General features: G+C 39.6%; 1 protein-coding gene across 4 annotated transcripts in view; it reads right to left on the reverse strand.

Moving 5' to 3' along the window:
• Csmd1 (CUB and Sushi multiple domains 1) overlaps positions 1 to 22,973 on the reverse strand; it is a 1,620,113-nt gene that overhangs the window by 1,528,090 nt on the left and 69,050 nt on the right. For 3 of the 4 annotated variants that reach the window (XM_031339200.1, XM_031339199.1, XM_031339197.1), the window contains exons 1-2: positions 19,877 to 20,479; positions 19,105 to 19,207 (exon numbers count right to left, since the gene is read on the reverse strand). The exons of the other annotated variant lie outside the window; for it this stretch is intronic. In XM_031339200.1, coding sequence (XP_031195060.1) covers positions 19,105 to 19,152 — 48 coding nt within the window. In that variant the 5' untranslated portion in view covers positions 19,153 to 19,207; positions 19,877 to 20,479. Of the gene's footprint in view, positions 1 to 19,104; positions 19,208 to 19,876; positions 20,480 to 22,973 lie in introns of those variants that run through there. 4 annotated transcript variants of the gene reach the window in all.

Here is a 22,973-nt window from a genome sequence, read left to right on the forward strand (position 1 = left end):
TATGTGTGTGTAAATGCATGTGCATATATATGTTTGTGTGTATACACATGTGTGTGTATATGATGCAGTTAATTTAGGTCCATACTGTAAACCATAATTAATAGATTACAACGATGCATTACTTGTGTCTAAAGTTAATAGTCTTCCCAAGTGGTGTTGACCTGCCTCTCCATTACAGCCAGCAACAGAGCTTGTGTGCCAGGGCCTGGATCTTAGTTCTCCTGACAAATGCCTCTGTCGTGGCTTTTACTCAAATTTCCCTAATGACCTACAATATGTTTCACCTTCTGAAATTTGTATTTTCCATCAGTTCTTTCCCTGGAAAGGAGTTCCTTTAGGGCTTCTGTCCCATTTTAATTAGATAGTTTCTTTATTTACATTTCCAATTTTATCTCCTTTCCTCATTTTCCCTCTGAAAACCCCCATATATAATTCCCTGCCCCCTTGATTACTAACCTACACACTCCCACCTCCTTGTCCTGGCATTCCCCTACACTAGGGTATTGAGGCTTCACAGGATCATTGATATCCCTTCATTGATATTCCACAAGGCCATCCTCTGCTACATATGATGCTTGAGCCTTGATTCCTTCCTTGTGTACTCTTTGGTTGGTGGTTTCATCCCTGGGAGCTCTGAGGGTACTGGTTCATTCATATTGTTGTTCCTCCTGTGGGGCTGCAAACCCCTTTCAGCTCCTTGGTTCCTTTCTCTAGCTCTTCCATTGGGGACCTTGTACTCAGTCCAATGGTTGGCTGTGAACATCCATTTCTGTATTTGTCAGGCACTTGGCAGAGCCTCTAAGGAGACAGCTGTATCAGGATCCTATCAGCAAGCACTTGTTGGCATCCACAACAGTGTCTGGGTTTGATGACTGTATACGGGATGGATCCCCAGGTGGGATCTAGAAAATATCAGGGAACTAGAAAATATCATTCTGAGTGAGGTAACCCTATCATAAAGAACATACATGGTATACACTCACTGAGAAGTGGATATTAGCCCAGAAGTTTGGAATACCCAAGATACAATTCACAGACCATATGAAGCTCAAGAAGAAGGAAGACCAAAGTGTGGATACTTTGACCTTCTTAGAAAGGGCAATCAAAATATCCATGGGAGGAGATACAGAGACAAATTGTGGAGCAGAAATTGAAGAAGAGGCCACCCAGAGACTGCCACACCTGGGGATCCATCCCATATACAGTTGCCCAGTTTTTTAAGGGAGTCAATTGTGTTTTTATTCTTTGTCCTCTTACTATTAAGTAAAAAGAATTCCTTTTCTTATAAATATATCTAACAGAATAATGATTTGATGATTAAATATTTGTTGGAATGAATTATCAATATAATTACATAAAACAAAATAAATAAGTTGGAAAGCTTAACTTTGCAAGTGAATGGGTTTGGAGTGTTTGACAGGTGCTTGGCATCTATATGCATGGACTCCATACAACTCTGATATCATAAACTGACATTTTCTGTAATGAACTTTGGAGAGAAAATGGACCTTTGAAGCTGATGGGATGCTTAGCTTTCAATTGCATAACTAAGCACAATTACATAAGTGACAGTTACATAAACATGACCTTTGCATTATGCTATTAAATCAACCAATAGAAGACCTTCAGGTGAGAAAAGCAAATCTTACCCTTGGATATGCTGAACATGTGACGAAGTTGTTTTGTGTCTAGTGAGACATAATCTTTAAGGGATATTGACTTTAAAACACTCCTTTTTGCTAGGATAAAGGCAGCTAACTAAAATCTGCATTTCCCTTTCTTTAGCCTAGTAACTACTTCTAGGAACTTCCAGGAAGACAAACACCTAACAATATAAATACACAAATTTAGCTATACTTCGTAACTGTAAAATGTTGAAAATATCCTGAGTTGTACATTTAAAATGTGAGTGAACAAATTATGATTGATCAACAATTCCTTTAGCACCTGTAAGTCAAGGCACTATTTACTAAAATAAATGTTCCAGCTTCTCTAGAAGCTGACGGGAAAACACTTACATGTAGCTTGGAGTATGAGGGTGTGATGCATCCCAACACAGAGGAACACTGACACTGATGTACAAGAAGTGGAGATAAGAGAAATAAGTGTGACTCCTTACTCAGTGAAAATAAAACTGTGAAGTCGAGAACTAAGAGAATGAATGCCCCCTAGAAGGCAGATGGGGAAGTGGTCAGAAAGGCTGGGACGATCAAGAAGGGATTAAAGAGATCGAAGATACAGTGTACTCCTTTCAGAATGGTACATGCTTATTATGATGTGCCCATCAAAAAGAAACAGAGCCAACCAGAATATTATGAATATAAGCAAAATAGACACACAAAGAGTAATGATCAATATTGCAAGAGTAGATGAGGATAGCATGAAGCAGAAGGGAAGTGATGGCCTGTGTCTCTCTGCCGCTGATGCTGGAGGCAATGCATAATCTTGAGATATTTTATTATAGGTAAGAGAAGAGAGGCCAGCCATGTGGAGAGAAAGAAAGGAGAGGAGAAGAGGAGAAGGAGAGAGAGAGGGCAAAAAAGAAAGAGAGCAAGAGAGCAAGAGAGCAGGAGACCAAGAGAGAGAGGAAGGGGCAAACTGTCCCTTATATTGTATGAGGTGGGGCTATCTGTCTGTGGGGAGGGGCGTGCCTGGCTGTGGTGAGATGACTGGGGATAGGGTCCAGCTAGAATGCTGGGAGCTTGCGGCATTATCTATATGACAAAACACACATCTCCTGCGAGGGGGCTATGAGAGGTTGTGACTGAAACAAGAGCCAGGGTCCCAGGAGTCATGGCTGAACTCCTTCTGTCCCTTGCAGGCAGAAATTATCTCCCACTGGGTCACCAGAGTTCCAGACTTATATTCGACTGGGCCCAGGTTGCCTGAACAGACCATTGTCCCACAGGAAAGGCACAAAAATAGCATAAATACTTAGCATAAAAACTTTGGGAATATTTAGACTAAGTAAGATTTATGATGAAAAACGTAAGTACTTTATTTTGAATCACAATTTGTTCTTATATTTTTATGGATTAAAAATCCATAAAATCTTTACATGAGTTTGCATTTTCAAGTTTTAGAAAGCATTAATAAATACATTTTGCGTAACAAGAGCCATATTTCTCATTAGGTAAAGGATGGAGGGTGAAGAATGGAACTCAGGGATTGTCAGATGAAGTCAGAAGTTTCATACAAATTCAGGGTTGTAGGGTATGCATGTTCAAGATTAATATATCCATTCCCAAATCAGTCCTCTGAAAGGATCAGGAGCATCAAAGCATGGGTAGCAAATAGCAAAGTTAGAACATGGATCTTTTCTACATCAAAGGGGCCAGAGTGCTGGAGCAAAACTCTGACCATGGGGCAGGAACAAGAGAGGCTTAGAGACAATTTAGGGGGTAAACACATTTTCAAAAGCTTGTGAGACAGATCAAAAGTTACAGTGCCCAAATCGAAGGGATCCGGGAGAGACCAATCTGCAACAATTCTAGAAACAAATTAATTATCATGACAGATTACAATCTATGCTCTGACATGGAAAAGAACAAGAGAACAGAAGAGGGGGCGGAATCCCCACTTAAAACAGAATTCCAATCCTAACTATGAAAGACTTGATGAAAGTAGAAAAAAAAAATCACGGCAAACAAAATGTTACTACTGAATGTTAGAAAGAAAAACAATGTTACCATTCTGCAGATAATGGGAAAAACAATGTCATCGTTTTTTGCAGATAATGACGCTGTGTCAGGCAAAACGCCTTACCAGGGCTGTAAATAACTCAGCAGTTATAAGCTGTTCTTGTAGAGGATCTGGGTTCAGTTCTAGGCACTCACATAGTAGCTCACAATCATTGGTAAGTCTAGTTCCAGGGGATCTGATGCCCTCTTCTGGACTCTACAGGCACTGCATGCACATGGCACAGAAACACACATGTAGACAAAATACATGTGTAAAAAAAACCAAACCTTTAAAACAATAAAAAGAAGCTTCCCTGCCTACTGAAGATAGTAAATGAAAGCAGATACCCTGACACCAAGGATAGCTTGCAAGTATTTCTATTGATGCCATAGGTTCAGGGTTGCCTTAATCATGAACAAACTACGCCCAGTCCAAAGACAGGATAAAAAGATTGCTTCAGACTAGGCAAGACAGTTGTGCCAGCATCTCAGTGCCAGCAGAGAATGATGCCATAGTCTATGGGAAATTCTCCAATTTTGAACATATTTTGAAGATGATGCAGCAATCATTTATTAGTATTGTATTGTTTTCCAAGTTCTGTACACTGAGACATGGTTATCCGGATTGTTATCGTTGCAGGAAGCTAAATGAGGGGGCTGCATAGATTCTGTGTACTTGGTAACCATTTGTAAGTTGTTTTTGTTTTAACTGAAAGAAAAATGACAGCCCACAGGGTCTGCTTGGAAGGAGACTACGAATAAGATTAGGAGAAACAGGAAAGTGTAAAGGGAAGGGGAAAAAAAGCCTTAGTTAAGACCTTGGCTGTTTCAGGCATACTTGACACACTCAACACTCCTAGTATATCAACCAGCCAGAGTAGGACTAACTGGTGCACATAAGTGCAAATGGAATCAGAAGCCCAGTAACCAGACAGGGCTATCAGAGGGCAGATACCACAGAAGTCTGTGGACCCAGCTCAGGAATCCACTGAATCTCAGAATGTACAATGTTGTCATTGCATCCTGCCCACATATCAGCATTGTGTTTGGCTCTGTAAATAATTACTGGAAGACCTTGAGACCCCTCCAACATGTGTGTGTGTGTGATTGTGTGTGTGTGTTTGATCTACAGCACAAGTCCTAAACCTGAGGCTCAAGAATTATTGCAGAAGAAGTGGTGGAAAGATTGTAAGATCCAGAGGATCAGGCATTTTTCTTTGAGACAGTTGTTTCCTAGAAATATCAGAAACTACATCCATTAAGGCTCACCAATATATCTTCCCCAACACAGTCTGAACAAGAATGATACCAATATACATGCTAACATGAGAGGGGAGGCTCATGAAGTTATTTATAGTTATAAAAAACTATAAGGTAATTAGAGAATGATAAGAGTAATGACTGTTAAGAGTAGAAGAAACTGTCTTCCCAAGGAAGAGCACATCAATTGGTTATCCAATAACTAGTGGTTAGCGCTGAAATCACACACACAAGTAGACAGTGCAGGTTGCAGTTTTATATTTAGGAAGTCTTGTGCTTGGGAATGACACAAGTGTGAGAAGAGCCTTATAGTGAAAGGAGAAACAGTAGTCGTCTGTGCGTGGAGGAAGGTTACAGCTTGGTGACAAGATATTTGTTGTTATTGGTCATAGTACTGGACAGAGTATGCCTGCACTTTCCCTCCAGGTCTGTATGTCTTGTGGCTACTCCAAGGGTACTGTTTTCAGCATCAGTGAGATGAGCATTCTATTTTGGAGCATACTGAGTTCTTGAAGACCTTGTGAGCCACAGCCCCAGCTCCTCTCCTGACCTCCAGCACCATCACAGGTAAGAGTAAGTAAGGCAATGGGTTGGTCTTGCTCTGTGATTGGTTTGATATTAAGAAAGCAAACCCTAAACTAAAACACTTCCAAACAAATGGAGACACGAAGGAGCTGTTCTCACCAGAGTGCACTTAAGAGAATATCAGGAGACAGAAGCTTAGCAACCTTCCTTCTGCACAAACCCCTACTCCATCTGAGGAACAATCTGTAAAGTTCTGAAAATATCCCTGTGACTTAAATGTGTGGCAATTACATTTTACTCTAGTGGTTATATGAAGGTAAATTTCTATATCCAAAACCACAACTCTGATAAATAACACAAATTTCATCAAGCTCACAATTGTAGCCTTATTCAGGAGACTGAGACTGTTTGGGGCAGATCTATCTCAGAGAATAAATTAACATTGGTTATATCACCAAGCCGGACTTTTAAAGATGTGATGCATCTTTGAATAAATGACTAAATATTAAAGGTTTTTTTTTTTAACTTAAAGTTTGTTAATGCATTAAAGTGATGCATTACTAAAAATCTTTTTCTTTGGGGATTTTGCCTTCAAAGCCACAGCATCTTATGATTTTAAATATCTTTTAGGAAATGTCTTAAGCACAGTTTCAAATGTTTCATTAGAAGCTGCTGAAACAGATTTCTTAAAACTGGAAGCATGAAACAGCCCTCCTTCAGGGCTTGTATCAATGCACACAAATCACTTTAATAGTTTTCAAAGAAACACCAAGTTGTTTCCTCATGCTCCCTCGTTATTTTAGTCAAGCAATTAATTAGCAGCCGTGAAGACCGCCTTAATTAAATGCGTTTACATTACTTGTTTAGACACCACCTTGTTTCATCCGCTGATTGTACCCATTGCCATCCACTCCTTTGTCTCCTGTTTTAGCAAATAAACAGATGGCGGATTGTTGGAGATGGGAGTTATAAGAAGAAGGTCTTTAGAGACAAGTATGAGGAAAGGGGTGGGGGGGACCAAAATAGCTGCTACCACTGAAGCAGGCGCTCTCCCACTGCCATATGCATGTCAACACTGTGACTCGGTGGAAGTGCAGAAGGGAGGAGCACAGACCTCTAGCTTTCTCCCTTGTAAACACATTTTTCTTGCCAACTCTCACCTGCCACTTAACCAAGTTGCTTCATTTCAATACATGACAGGACTTTCCAAGATCTCTTTGAAGCATTCAAATATGGCTGCTATTAGATAATTGTCTTCTGCTTGCTTGCCTGCCTCACTATTTTAATAAGATATCAGGCGTACATGGTGGCATTTGACTCCGCCCGGAAGGAAGTGCCAGGAACTAAGATAGTGCAAACATGGTAACTTGGTATCCAAGAGTCTAGGCTTCAGGCAGCCTGTTTCCTGTTCCTGAAAAGGTAGCTTAGAAATACCACTGAAAGGTCCATGAGTCTTATTCTCCTAATTTCAGTACATGAAAAATATTTTCAAGGTCCCCAGGACTACATTGCATCACTAATATTTGCTAAATCATTAGGTATTATCTGACTTCAGGGCACAGTGTCATTAAGGAAATAAAGTCATGCATTGAATTTGAGCCTACTGATGAGCTCTACTATCCAGCTCCCACTGATTAGCCACCACTGACCACCCTACTAACCAGCTCCCACTGACTAATATCCACTGACCACCACTAAAGGCCAGCTTTCACTGGCCACTGTTGACCAGAACCCCTCTGACCAAGTTTCACTGGCCATCCCTCACTGACCAGTCCCTTCTTGAACACAAACCCCCTGACCATCCCTACTAATCAGCACTCACTTACTAGCCCCCACTGACCATCCCTACTGACTAGTACCCTCTGACTATCCCCTAGGGCTGACCAGCCCTACTGAGCAGCATCCTCTGACTAGCCCCCACTGACCAATCCTACTGACCCTACCCTTCTGCCAAGCCCACACTGTCCAATCTCCCTCTGACAGCCACTACTGATCACTCCAGTCCCCTCTGACCAGGCCCCGCTGACCACCCTTATTGACCACATCTACTGACCATCCCCACTGACCACTGTTGCTGACCACATCTACTGACCATCCCCACTGACTACCCCTGCTTTTTTCACTAGGTAATGAACTCCAGTGTTCTTTTCCTCAGTCTTATTGCCTCTCTGCGATTACATGGATATTTTGCTTATCATTGATGTATTGCTTTTATTATTTTAAATGTTGACTCATTTCCAATTTTATCACTTAATAGCAGTCAGCAACAGGGTGGGGTGGGATTGCTGTGTGCTGCTCTGCTCATGAGAGAAAGCATAGCAGCCATTTGTCAAGACCTGAGGTGACATTCTCTGGTTTGCTCCTGAAGTGTTAATATCTGTTTTTGAAGGTGTGGTATGGCATCAGAACTTGGAATCTGCAGTTCCAGACAGACGGACCTGTAAGAACCTATGTTTTGGTTTTGTTTGGGGGACTTTGGTTGTTGTTTTCATTTATATTTGAGTGTTTTTGTACTGGTTTTTATTCTGGTTTATATTTTTTAAGAGAAGAAGAAAGAACAATGGTGGGTGGGTATGGAAGTGGGGAGGACATGGTAGGAACTGGGGGAGGGAAAATGACCAAAATATATTGTATGAAAAAAATATAATGAAAATGAATGAGCATTCAACTGGTTACTCAGTCTTCTTCGGCACTGGCTAGTATTTCTCCTGCTTTGTGATCTCTAAAAATACCATCTTCTTGAGCACTGCCTAGTATTCCTCCTGTGCTATGTGATGTCTAGAAATGGTACCTTACTGCTATTTTTTTACTTAAAATTTTAAATTTTTAAATCGACTGTATTAAACAGCTAAATAGCTATAATACTGCTCATACGTCTTCTTTAATCATGGATGACTACTTTTATGTTTCTAGTCTATTTTCCTATGTAGTTTATAGACTTATTACATATGTACTCCATAATCCTGTTATGAGTTTTTAATTTGTCCTTCGAGTTGTTTTTCATTGTATTGTGCTGTTTTCAGTATAGACCTGTACCGATATTGGCCTTGCCTAGGATGTACTAGAGTGTCATTCTAGAATCCAGGATAATCTCCTAATCGAACATTATAAAAACACACATTCATGTTCACTTACTATATTGGTAAGTACCTTCGACTTTCTCTAAAAGCCAGCACACAGATGCCAATTGCTCTGTGAATGGGGCCATGTGTTTGTTGGCATGCTAATTCTTTCTGTACAGCTTACGATAAAGAGGGGAGCTTGGTTCTTCCAGCAGCTTCAGCTGTCTGCATCATGGGACAGGTGCATGCACCATGGAGGTGGGAACCTGGGTAGCTGCTTATCTCTTCATGCCTCTCTGCTCCTTTCAGAGACAGTGTTGCAGGGCTTTTACATCTGTGTGTCATGTTAGTAACACCTGGCATCTGCAGTCCATCTCTATGCTTACACACAGTCCCTCTAATGCCAAGAGAAGGTTATTTAATAGCATCAAAAATGCAATTATCAGTGTCATCAACCTGTGTGACATATTTTACCCTTTTTTCCCTTTAGCATTTTCTATCCTATTTGTATTAATTGTCTTTTTTAGAGAGTCAAGCATTTTATATAGTTTACCAGGTTTCTTCACAAGAACCCTCTACAGTATCATATACTTTAACAAAGTCTTCCTGTGAATAATATTCCTGTTCCTCTTCTGGGTAAGAACAGATTCTGTGTTCTCTTTTCTCTATCTTCACTGACTTTTTAGAACATCAAAGTACTTTTCTGAATGTGTGAAAAAATAAGCTTTAGTTTTTCTACACCTTAACTTTTTATTTGATTTTATTTTTAAGAAACTATTTCAGTGTAATTTATTCTGCTTTTTTCCTCTGATTACTCTCTGTGGATTCCACTAGATCTCACAGTCCTTCAGTGTTGTTCTTGTCCCGTCCTGGTCTTTACATTTGGGTTACAAATGACATCTTCAATACCACTCATGAAATAATAGAATAACCATTAATTATCATTCATTGCCAAGAGGATATTACTTTGCAATGCTGACAACTGAACACAGGGTTTTGTATTTGCTAGGCAGGTATATACCAACTGGGCAGCATCCCAAGCATAGATGTGGATTTTAATGTTAGCTTGTACTCTAGGTCCATGTATAAGTGTGCACTGTGTATAGGTACACACACACACACACACACACACACACACACACACACACAAAACAAAAATAGAAAACCTAAGGAGCTATCTTTGCCAATGGATTTTCTTTTTATTCCATCAGATAACCTGCCCTATGCCAGTTTGCTTTGGAATTGTATTAAGATTCTATCCTTGACCTTTTATGTTATTGGACATGAACCCCTGTTGAGAACACACATTTCCAAGACAATAGACATGGAATACAGGGTCATGTGTCACTACACATAGGCATCTTCCCCCAGTGATTTTTTTTTTTTGTTTGTTTATCCCCCTGTGAGCTTTGGCAAGCTCCTGTAAAACTCTTGATCTTTGTTTTTGCATGGAAAACACTCTCAACTTAGCACTGTTTTCAAAATGGCTTTTGTGGCTTCTCTGTCATGGACTGATTTCTGAAGGACTTTTACTTAAAATAAATTTGATTTATTTAACAATTGTTAGAAGAGTCAACAACTGTAGGCAAAGTCTCAGTGTCTATACACAATTAAGATAAAGAACAGCCTATGTTATCACCTGGGTATTTTACATCAGGGCTCATGGCCTGCAGTTCCAAATGCTAAATGCAGTGTGCTGTATCTGAGTCTCCAAGGAACCCTGCCTTGAACATTCCATATACATTTTGTAATTACTAGTTATTACCCTCATGTACTGCAAACACCATGTTCTCATTGCATCTCAGTTATGTTTTTACACTTTGCACAATCTTCTGAAGTAGAGACGTTGTCACTACAACATGCCAAGTCTTTGCACATCTATGTCTCTTTAATTTTTCCCCAGTTTCAGCTGCTGGGACATGATGGCAGCACACACAATGTTTCAAGCTTCCACACCGGAAGGTCCAAAGTAGAGGCCTGTCCAGATGTGAGATCAGCATCCCATTGAGCCTTGCTGCTCGTGGTTTCTGTGTAGCTTGCTGCCTCCCTTCATCCTCTGTTCTTTCACAGTATATTTAGTACTTTTAATGGCTCCCACTAAGTACACAGGATAGGTTTTAACGTGACTCTTTCATACAGGTAATATAATGTATGTCAAAATAACCATCCCCCACAATCCTTTTATCCCCCACAGACCTTCTCATTTTCTTCTTTCTCCTAATTTGCCCCTTCTACTTCCATGTTAATTTCTTCTCCTAACTAGCCCCTTTCGTGACCTGTCTCTTGATCCAATGAATTTCATGATGGCTTCTTAGAGTGTCAAGGATAACTGGTTATTGACAGAAGCATAAACATCTTAGCACTAAGGAAACTGTCTCTCCTCCACATTCAACTGCATCCGTTAACCATTCTTTCCTCATCCCACAGAAAACAGATTACTCCCCCCTCCTCTTGCTTAAGCATCAGGAACTAGTCACAAGGGATTGATCCCATATGCAATGAAAGACCAATTCTCTCATTGAGGGATGGTGAGACGCTCAAATGCTACATAGCCATAAGCCTACCCAAGATTCTGCAGTATGGAAGGTGCCTAATGATGGACTATTAACAGGGCTATCATGAGAATCTGAAGATGGAAGTCCACAGACCAAGGCAGAGAAGAACTATAATAAGTTTGGGCTCTTCATGCTTCCCTCTGGTCTTCCTTGGAGCTCAAGGCCTGACTAAAGGCTCTTATCTCCTGTCCTGAACTTCTCTCTTTCATTTCTCACAATCTGACCCACTTATCTGCATGATTGTTTGATCAAATTTAGAGGTTAGACATGGCAACATCCTGACTGGGTCTTATGGAGCATCTGTTTCTTACAGTTTGTCTTTGATTATTTCCTGAACTGTATGTGCAGTGTCAAAAGCATATCCTCCCATCCATGCAGTGAAGAGAAAACTGCAGATTCAGTGGAGACTGAGGAAAGGCATGCCCTGTTTCTACTGCGTTCAGTTCTCCTTCACTTATAGTAAGTACATTTTAAAGAATTCATTTAAGAGCTATAAAAGGAACAGAAAAGAAGGTAAGGTAAAGGTAAGGAGACTCTTGCCAAGCATGCTAATGCAAAGTATTTGTATCAACCTTGATGTAGGGAGATGGTGATTGAATCAGACTGAACAAGGGAGATTCACAATGAATGAGACCTGCTGAGAAAATAAACCGCTCCTTTCCATTGACTGATAAGAAAACCTTTAAAAGCTGCAGTGGGATAGTCTAGATTCTATTTCCCCCTCTAATATCTTTATTCATCAAATTGTTTATTTGGTAATATTTACAAGAGTACACTTGTTACTAGAGTACAGAAATCATCAGCCGTAAGTACAGGGCAAAGCTCCTGTTCACAGTAATAATGTGGCTTTCCTGGCAGAATGACTTTCATAATTTACTTCCCATTATTTGGTCTACAAATAAAAATAGAAACATATTTCTACCTAAGTCTTAGTTATATTTTATGTGTTTTTTAATATGGGGAATTCAACTTGAGGGAGAGAGTAAACAGGGAGAGAGAGAGAGAGAGAGAGAGAGAGAGAGAGAGAGAGAGAGAGAGAGAGAGAGAGAGGTGGGGGAATATGAATTTTAGTTTTCTTTTCTGACAGTGAAATTAAAACCAAGGACACAAGCTCTCATGGTGTCTGCATCTCATCTTCACCTTCTGCTGAATTCTACTTACCAGCCTCATCATCAATACCTTCTAGAGACAAAGACAGGATGTGATAATTTTTACAACTATGGGTGTTCTAATTCTTGACCCAACTCTGCACCTCTGCTCTGCTTTCCCACCTTCTTCTTGCAAGGTTGGGAACATGGCCAGAGAAGTTCATGGCGCTTGGTGTTTGAAGTCTATGTTTCATTCCAAGAGATAGGCTTTTGCTTGTGCCATGTTTTGGAACAACTGCTCCAATATTAGAGGAAAGCATTTAAGCAGGTAATTTAATTATTAAGGAATGTTCAGAAACAAATTAATTGTAACACAAAATCTAGGTAAGATACGCATGTATGCTTGCACATTTTGCCTGCTGAGTTGGAAAACACATGGCTCTCTAGTGTTTATGGAAGCGGGTGATAGTGGTGCATGACAAAAGAGATCAGGTGCTTGCTTGGAGGGTGCTATAGTCTTCTGGAAGAACAAAATGTTCATTCTTAGTTCTCAGAGACAAAGTATATCTTTGGCAGCATCTGATTGATTTGTGAGTTTTAGTTGTGATTTGTATGCTACACCTGATATTTTTGCACTCCAGTGTGGTGACATAGGGACCAAGGTGACTGAGGTACTCTGTAGGCCTAAAGAGGTGGTGGCAGCTCCAACAAAGGTGGTGCCTCTTTTGTCTCAATTCAGGACAGTAATACATGTCTTAATGCATCTCTTCTTTCACTCCAAGTTGACCATGGCTCACAAAGCCTATCAGATGACATGGAGTGGATCGTAAACATGAGTGTAAGATATATATTTTTTAATGAAAAGTTTTATGAAAATTGCCAAATTATACAGGCAGGTGAGCATGAGAAAAAAGGAAATGGAATCAATTTTATGATGGTCCTCCAGAAAATCCCTTTGATAGCAATGCTAATTCAGCACATTGTCAGAAGTTAGGTGGTGACTTAACAAATAAAATTGAAGAATAAATTTATATTTTATATAAATTAAAAGTTTGGGCAGAAGCCGGGCGGTGGTGGCGCACGCCTTTAATCCCAGCACTTGGGAGGCAGAGGCAGGTGGATTTCTGAGTTCGAGGCCAGCCTGGTCTACAGAGTGAGTTCCAGGACAGCCAGGGCTACACAGAGAAACCCTGTCTCGAAAAAACCAAAAAAAAAAAAAAAAAAAAAAAAAAAAAAAAAAAAAAAAAAAAAAAAAAGGTTGGGCAGGAAAGTGATAAGTAGTATCCTTTAAAAGTTTAAGCAGAACATAAAATGTATGACTCGTTATTTGATGAGATTACACTTTAAAATGATACATTTTATTCAAAGATTATGATATTAAACTATCTTTAATCATGGAGTGAACCATGCCTTCTGAAAATAGACTAGTCATGGTTTTGTGCTAAAGGAATGCCTCCCCTTTGGGGAGAGCTTGGTTGGGTAGTTTTTGGTTCTGCCTGATTTAAACTGCTTAGTCACTAGACATCTGTCAGAGCAGGTGGACTAATACACACTACTGATAAGCTGTACAGGAAAAAGTTTTTCTCATCTGCCTTGATATTCATGTATAGAAATATATATAAGTGTGTGTGTGTGTGTGTGTGTGTGTGTACCTTATGATTAAATACCACTTCAAGTAAATAGTTCAATCAGGAACGTTTTCTTGAGGGTATGAGAGACTGCCCCTCACAGATTCACAGCTAAGACTTTGTGGTAACACATACCTTTTTATCCCCTTCCAAAACTATAGGCAAGTTTTAATAGCCTAAGCTTAGGCTGCTCCAAATAAAGATGACACACATTGTAGAGTTATTTGAAGAATATAAAAAACTTTTATCTCAGGAGGAATTTTATATGATTGGAAAATAAATTGAGATGTGCATCCATAGTCAATATGCAGAAGAGTGAATTTTGTTGCCCATTATCTTTGAGATGTGCATCCACAGTCAATACACAGAACAATAACATTGTTGCCCATTATCTTTTGAGACTTTGTCTGCTCTGTCAATGTCATCACTGTTCTTAAGAGACCTCCCTCATATGCACCTGATGCCACTAGAAGCCTGCAGTTCACCTCAGCCTGTCATGCTGGGACTGCAAAGTGGTCCCACATCTGCTTCAGCCGCCTCCCTTCCTGTGGCTGTCTGCCAGAGCACTAAGATGCAATCCACATTTTACTTAACATCAGTTGCCTCTGGGTGTGTGAGGCATGCTGTTCCTTTGTTTAAAAAATTTGAGATAGCCATGTCTTGAACAGACTCTTAATTGAAATTGTGATTCTTTATCATCACTTTAGCATCACAGGGGAGCTTTCTTTTCCTGGGTTACCAACAAGTCATGTTGTACATGATAGAATGGATTCAAGAAGAGAAGAGGTAGACAGACACTTAATCAATAACAATTAATGTATAATTTGTGTGGTATTGAAAATACCCTACTCTTTCTCAGACAAACTTTCTCACCCACTAGTGTTTTCCTAGTGTTAGGGCCCTGAGCATCTAAAAACCTTCATGAGATTGAAATCAGGTAAACTCATAAGACATGTTTTCTATGGAGCAACTCCACCTGTGGCTATTGGTCCTGCGTGTAGAAGATGGATCCAAATGATTGAATTTGTATTGACTAATTTGCATAAGACTAGAAATTATATATTGAACTATGTTACAGAGGAATTACTTCACTATCACTGAAGAGATAAATGAAAATTTTAATCTGATCTTTAATGCAAATACCAGCTTATCATATACCAGTTATATATGATTCTGCCTTTTGAGTGAATGCTATCATGAAGTGTTACCATTATTCCTTGCTGGGTTCCTATTGTTTTTCTTGGGGGGAGGGGTATTTTTTTTGACTCTTTCTCTATTCATGTTTACATTGTTTAATTTGTGAAAAGTCATGATGTACACATGGTACAAAAGTCAACATCTTGAAAAATACAACTTAGTGATATGTCTCTATCAAAATTCTATGACTTTCCTGGCCAGGGACTCAGCCCATGTATCCTCCGTGGAGTAGGCATCAATAGTGCAATATTTTAATTATCACTTGCATTTTTAGGCATGGACAATCAAACATACATTTCATGTAACCAGTAGAGTAGAGTAAATAGACTAAGCATTTTCCATTTTACACTTAATAGAGAAATTTGAGGACTCTTTATCTTAATAAGATATAGGAGCCATACTGAACACCACTGACAGGCATTCAGCTTAGCTTTCATAATGAATAGAAATTTTTCTTTTCACTGTTTGTGTACATTTGTATCATGTATATGTGGCCCATGCGTATTTTTATCTGTGCACTTGTCCCATACATATCTAGATGAAAGTGCTCTATCTCAATCTATCACCTTCCATCTTACAGCCTGGAGAAAGGATCTCTCACTAATTCTTAAACTAGGTTCATGTAGAAAGCATGAAAGTCCTTGTGTCCCCACTACCAAGAATGCTGGGTTGGCATGGCAGGTAACCCACACAATGCCAGACCTTTTGCATGGGTTCTAGGAATTTAAATTCAGTTCCTCATACTTGAAGAACAAGCCATCTCCATGGCCCCTTTCAACTGTTTTTTTAATTATTCCACTTTCTCAGGGCAATAAGCATACAACTCTTTGATTGCCTGACTATGTGAGTACTTGAGAAAGTACATGTTTTAATTTTGTTGATACTAAATCCACTAAATAAGTTATACAGATAACTTAAAAACAGCAAATATGAATTCCACAAGTATAGCCTTTATTAAAGTAGTATTGATGTAAATGCAAACACAGGGGAGATTTAAAAACAAGAAAGAAGAGGCACTAAGATACAGAAAAAATAGCTTCTTAGTACTTGCACTAGCCTGAATACATATAATCACAAGCATTATTTTATTCTTGTATATTGTTAGAGTAATGGGATTTAAGCATCATTAGTTATAGACTTACATGGAAAAAGCTCTACATCAACAACTCTTCAGTAGCATTTAAGTGATTACAATGCACATTCAAATTTTACTATGAGTTACAGAAACTAAAACTCAAGCCTGTGTGTAACCTACTCAAACTATTTTCTCTCCCTAAGAAAAGCATGAAATAGTATCTAAACCAAACTAATATTTACCACATTCAAAATCTTCCTCATTGAAGCAAAATAGTAGTGGCTAGCTTACTATCAAAAAAAACTGTAAAAATCCATTATAATCTGTATAAATTCCATAATATGTGTTACCATGGAAGTTACTATCAAATGATGTGATTGCATGGAATTCTGTAGCTAGCTAAATTGTGCTTTGATGGTAGATAAACAATGCTTATTTTCTTCTAATTCATTCCAGATTTAATAGAGTATCTCGGGTGGCCTTGATCTTGCTATGTAGGTGAGGTTGGCCTTGAACTTCTGATTCTCTTGCCTGTACTCTGGAGTGCTGAAATTAAACCCAGATGGAACGTGTGTGTGTGTGTGTGTGTGTGTGTGTGTGTGTGTGTGTGTGTGTGTGTTTGTGTGTGTGTGTCCACATACATATATAACTGCATTGGAATTTGTAGCTCACTAAATAGAAAATTTCTTTTAAAGATGTATGACATATCAGAGTATTAGATACCATTTCAATCATTGATCGATATTAATGAACATAACTAAGGAAACTCTAAGACAATGCTTCTCAACCTATAGGTCACAGACCCCTTTTGGGATGGAATGAACGTTTTACAGGGATCACCTATAACCATCAAGAAAAACAAGTATTTACATATTGATTAAAAACAATAGCAAAATTACAGTTATGAAGTAGTAAATGATTATATGGTTAGGAGTAAGCACAATATAAGGAAGTGTGACATAGGGTCATAGCCTTAGGAATATCAAAAACCACTGCTCTACAGGATGCTTATTTCCCTGGGAAAAGCCAACCTTCCATCTTCAAAACCACCCCTTTCCCCATACTGCAGCACCTGCAGGCTAGCTTAGCTAGCAATTCAGTTCCTTGCAGAGAATCACAACTGACCTTTTTGATTTCCATTGAGCTGCTGCTTTACAGCTGCAATACTGCCTTTGTTACTTAGCTCTTAAGTGCATGTCTGTGATTCCAGTTCCTAAAGGTTCATGTCCATGTAGTCTGGTGATCCCTCTGGAGAATGGTAAAGATCTAAAGCACACAGCAATTGTGGAGATGGATGCCTTTAATTATTTATGAGCCACTTTGTTTAGTACTATTTAAATACAAATTCCCCAATAGGAGATACATTTAGATGCTCAGAAGCTGCTCTGTGGCAAATAAAATTCTTGCATCCATCAGGTTGTCCAAAGATGACACATTATGAGATAACCTTAAAGATAAACTCTTCATTTCTGAAGAAGTTTTAGGGAACTAAATGTTTCATTGAAAGGAAGCCAACTTGTCCCTACATCTCTAAGGAACAATGTATATGTTTATAAAAAGATAAAGAGAAAGGGGGTATGTTCTATGGGGGTGTAGCTGACTTTGACCATCTATGGAGGGGTATGGGGAGGTATGGGGGAAGGGGACGTCTGAGCGGGCCCATGCTGAGGCATCCCTTCCCCGGAGGGACCAGCCACTATTCTATAGTACAGAATAGAGTTGATTCAGGGCATGGGGAGGTGACTTAACAAGGTAGTAGAGGCAGAGAAAGGCAGAGAGACAGAGAGAGAATAGAAAAGCAGAGGCTGGCCATGAACACATGAAGAGAAGGGAAAGGGAACAGGGAAGGGAGGGGGAAAGGGAAGAATCCAAGAGGGCAAGAGGGAAGCAAGAGTAACTAAGAGGCAAGGGAGCAAGAGAGCGAGGAGGGGCAAGCAGCCCCTTTCATAGTGGGTCAGGCATGCCTGGCTATTGCCAGGTAACTGCAGGATGGAGCTTAGACAGAATGTTAACAATGCACATCAAGAACAGACAGAAAAGTTTGAGAAGGAGTTGGAGCCTCAGCTGTGGGATCTCAGTTTGGGTGGGCTCTCCAGAACTGAAAGCCAGAAGTTCCTCTCAGCCCTTCACTGACTCCCTGACAAGAGACTTTTCTAGTCTATGAGTTTCCATCAAAAACTAAATGATAGTTCCAGAAATAATGAAACCACATGGTTTCAGGCTTTGATATCTTGTTTTGTGATAACTCCTGGAAGACTGGCAAAATCGTAAGATAGGGAAAGAGACTTCACAAGAGAAAAAGCTGTGAGAATCAGTCCTAATTTGATGTGAAATACACTCGAATTGTTGTGGGGTAATCTCCATTCTCTCTGAGTCTCTAATTCTAGCCAAATGACAATTAGCAGTCAATTAAATTTAGGCAGGGTACCAAGCACCAATCCCAGAGGCTTTGGAGTCTTTAGTTTTAGAGGCACTGAAAGTACAGTAAATACTTCCCACAAAATACTGACAATAGCTTGTTATAATCACAGAGACACAATGACATGCAGAAAAAAAAAAAAAAAAAAACATTTGCTTTATAGTTTTATTCCCAAAGCACACTCTGTCCAGAAGGTAGAGTCAGCGTCTCAGACACATGGCTTTGATTATCTGAAGCAGAGAGTCCCCCAAATTGGAGCATATGGGAATCCCAGGTGTCCTAGGCGAAAAGTGTGGTACCTGTCTCTTGACACCATACCACTGCTCTGGTGGCCCTTGAGGACCATCCGAGCATCTGTAAACACATAGGAGAGTAAGCAACTGAATGCCTAAATGTGGCCACCCACATATCCAGCATAGTAGGCCCTCAGAATGAAATACATAACAGTAGTCTCCAAAAATATTCCTAGAAAAATTATGTCTGATGCATTAAAATCCTCAGTAGCGATTGTGAATGATTACAGCCTGAGTCTACAGAGACTGGCAGGTACAGTCTGGCAGGCAGGTCTGTGTCAGTAACACATGTCTAACTTCTTTACTGAAGAAACTCACTCACCCCAAGAGCAGGAACCTTAGAATGCTGCCCAGGACTCCCTTGGGCCATGGCACTTTGCTGCCACTTCAACCAACATTGAAGAATGTGCAAAGGACTCACTCATCTGTTAAAGAAGAATATTAAAAATAATAAGGATGGCCAAGCATGGTGGTGCATGCCTTTAATCCCAGCACTTGGGAGGCAGAGGCAGGTGGGTTTCTGAGTTCGAGGCCAGCCTAGTCTACAGAGTGAGTTCCAGCACAGCCAGGGCTATACAGAGAAACCCTGTCTCGAAAAAAAATGATAATAATAAGGATGTTTTGAAGCTCTCAAGCACTTTCCTGCCCTGGTAGGATTATTCTGGTGTCTATTGCTAGTACAGTATACACCTGGCTTCTAAATGTCACAAACAATGCTATCTTGAGGTACTATCTTAATACATACCCCAAAGAAAAGTCCTATTTTATATCTCATGTATATCTGTTAGTCGGGCCTTATTATATATGTAAGTAATGTTATCCAGACATCACAGACATTTATTGAGGTTTTGGATAACCCTGTGTCAAGGGTGGTATGGTGAGCATTCAGCCCACCAAGCCTCCTGCCACTGGTTTCTGCAGCTTCAGACACATCTCAACATAGTCAGATTATAAAGATACTTGGAAAACTGTAAAATCCATGACTTTTCCTCATTATGTTACTACCACATTGGTTCATAGACTGAGATGACTGCGAGAGAGGGGTTGTGGCAGAGAGGGATAAAAGTAAGAACTGTTATGTTATGGGTTCCCACCTTCTGATTTAGACATTCCCAAATGAGGGCCGGGTTGTTTCCATGTACTCTTCCATCCTGGTAACGCTCCAAAGCAAGCCTTCCATGTCCTTTAAAGTAGAAGTAGTAGTGTTACTTCTAACCCTTTTCCACAAAGCTGCCCTTTATGACATCACTCTTACATCCTCAGTTACTCCACCTAAGCAGTTTCAGAAAACAAACAAACAAACAACGCTAACAAAAATGAGTGCTGACCTGGTCTTGCGTGCAAATGAAAACTCTCTAATATTTAAAATCCCATCCTATGAAAGTCTCTTGCCAGAGCTTCAGAGCAAGCAAACTGTGACAGTTTATGTCTGAGATTTCTGGATTTGACTTGCACTGATCAATTGGATGAAAACTTCCTGTAGAATTCTCCACATCTAGAGGATGACAGGGTAGTAGGTACCACAGGCTGCTCATGCTATTTTACCTGTTTCCAGGTGAATGATGCTAGAGAAAATAGCTTTTATCAAATGCACACTTATTGCTTTTTGTGTGATTGCTTTTGGTTCTAAATACATTCTTGCTATTACCATGGCTTTTAGGGCTTTACTATTTAAACATCAGTGAAACTGAGAGAGGTAAAATGGGCTCAGAGATTAGTAGGCCAAGAGTCATGTTGTATGAGTGAGTGTGAGTGTGTATTGTGTTATAACCATGTTTACATGAATCTACGTCCATGTATATGTGTGTGTGTGTATGTGTGTGTGTGTATGTGTGTGTATAATGAGTTTGTGGTGTATTCTATGGTGTTATAATCATGTTTACATGAATGTGCATGCACATCCATGTATGTGGGGGGTGTTATAATCATGTGTACATAATATATATACATGTCCGTGTGTGCGTATGTGTGTGTGTGTATGGTGAGTGTATGATGTATTATGTGGTGTTAAAACTATATTTATATGAATGTGCATGCACATCCATGTGTGTGTGTGTGTGTGTGTGTGTATGTACTCCAGACATTAGTGTCTTCCTTTATGACTCTCCATCTTATTTTTTTGAGACAGGGTCTCTCAGTAAACCTGGAGTTCATTGATCAGGAAATACTAGCTAGTCAGCAATGTCTGAGGATGCTCTGACACTACCACCCCAGCGCTGGGGATTGTATGCATGTGGCACTAGGTCTGGTCATTTTTATCTGTGCCTGAGGATCTAAATTCTGGTCCTCAGGCTCTCTGTGCAGGGACTTTATATTCTAAGACATTTCCCAAGCCAAAACCCACGTTGCTTAATCTAACAACAAGGAGGATCCTCTCAGATGGTTCCATATGTTACCTGTTATTTTCCATTCTATATATTGTAAACCATGTCATTTTAGAGTAATATTCCACTTACTGTTTCTTTGCTGAGTCCACCTTCAGGTCCACCCATGAGTTCATGTGAAACTGATTTTTATCAGCAGGCATTTTCCTAGCTGTCTTTTGTAAATGAGTTCCTGGCTAAATAAAGCAACAGTTGCATGTATTCAAAACCTCCGTTATCAGCGTGCCTCTCCTGATGGCTAGATTTAGCACAGAGGTGAGATACTACTGCCTTGTTTGAGGTTTAACATATAACACACTGCTGTTGAGATCCAGCTATTGCTCCCTGTATGTGAGCACAAAGGCAAGGTGTACCTCCTTAGACTACTTCCCCAGGGTGCTGGCTTCATCCACAGCATTGCTTTGAAATCTTTTAAGTAAAATATTTCTTCTTTTTTTTAAGAATAGATTATTATCCACTTCATGATGTGACTTTGGTGTTGACTTCTGTTACAAAAGTCAGAGAGAAAATCTCCTCCCCCCACAGTTAACACACAGGCAAAATGATTGATCTCTTTTTCTTTTTAAAATGGGAAGGTCTCAAGTTCAAATTCCTATTGCACCAATTACTGTATATATGATATAAGCAAAGTATATAATGACTCCATCTCTCAGTATCCTCAGTTATAAAATAAAAATTAAAGCAGTTCTACCCTCCTAGTTCCCTTACAACACTGGATGTATCCATGGGTTTTAATTATATCTATAGCCAACAATAACAGTGAACCTTTTTCAAAATAGTGAGTTAAAAATTTTTCCTAGGAAATTTAAGTATGCCCCAGGTGATGGATACATATATTTGCCCAGGAATTTAGGAAAGCAACAGAATGGTATTTGGAAATTGTTACCTTTGAAAGAGTAGCTTTTCTTTGTGAACTTGTAATAGAAACTTAAGGTAAAGGGTGTGTGTTTGTCAAGTATGGGAACCCTAGGCCAATCTTAAGGTAAAGAGTGTGTGGTGTTCAAGCATATGAACCCTAAGCTAGCCCTAAGATAAAGGATGTTCAGGTATGTGAACCCTCGCCTGGCTCTTTGTTGTAAACTTCCTTCTCCAAGAAGTAAGCTCCTCACTCACTGGGTATATGATCAAATAATACATCATTTTTGACATTCCTGGAATAGATAGCAGAGTATATTAATGAAAAGGTACCTCTAAAATATATCTTCAAACTGAGTTTCAAGTCTCACAAGTCAAAATTCAAGGTTGCATTGAGTGAAGGGATCAGTGGATGCCTGCAATCCTTTTCTTAGGTTCAGTTTTGATGAATGAGGTGCTACAGCAGGAAGGGGCACATACTTCCATGCCATTGCACACATGTAAACAGAAAGGGTTACATGTTTCTGTGCTAGCATATAAAATGTATACATTAGCTGGGCGGTGGTGGCACATGCCTTTAATCCCAGCACTTGGGAGGCAGAGGCAGGTGGAATTCTGAGTTCGAGGCCAGCCTGGTCTACAGAGTGAGTTCCAGGACAGCCAGGGTTACACAGAGAAACCCTGTCTCAGAAAAAAAAAAGAAAGAAAAAAGAAAAAAAGAAAAAGAAAAAGAAAAGAAAAGAAAAATGTATATGTTTCCCTGTAAATATATTTTTCTGCAACCTTCAGATATTTATTTGGAATTTATTTTCAATTATCTCAGTGTTTTCTAATCTATAGAGACTTGTTTTTCTCCATTTAGAATCTTTGTTTCTAAATTCAACATATCAGAGGTTTTGGTGGGGTTTGTCGTCCTTTGCTTTTGCAGCTGCCTGGTTGTCATTTGCTTTCT

The sequence above is a fragment of the Mastomys coucha genome, unplaced genomic scaffold, assembly GCF_008632895.1.
Source record: "Mastomys coucha isolate ucsf_1 unplaced genomic scaffold, UCSF_Mcou_1 pScaffold22, whole genome shotgun sequence".
NCBI classification, from domain to species: Eukaryota; Metazoa; Chordata; class Mammalia; order Rodentia; family Muridae; genus Mastomys; species Mastomys coucha.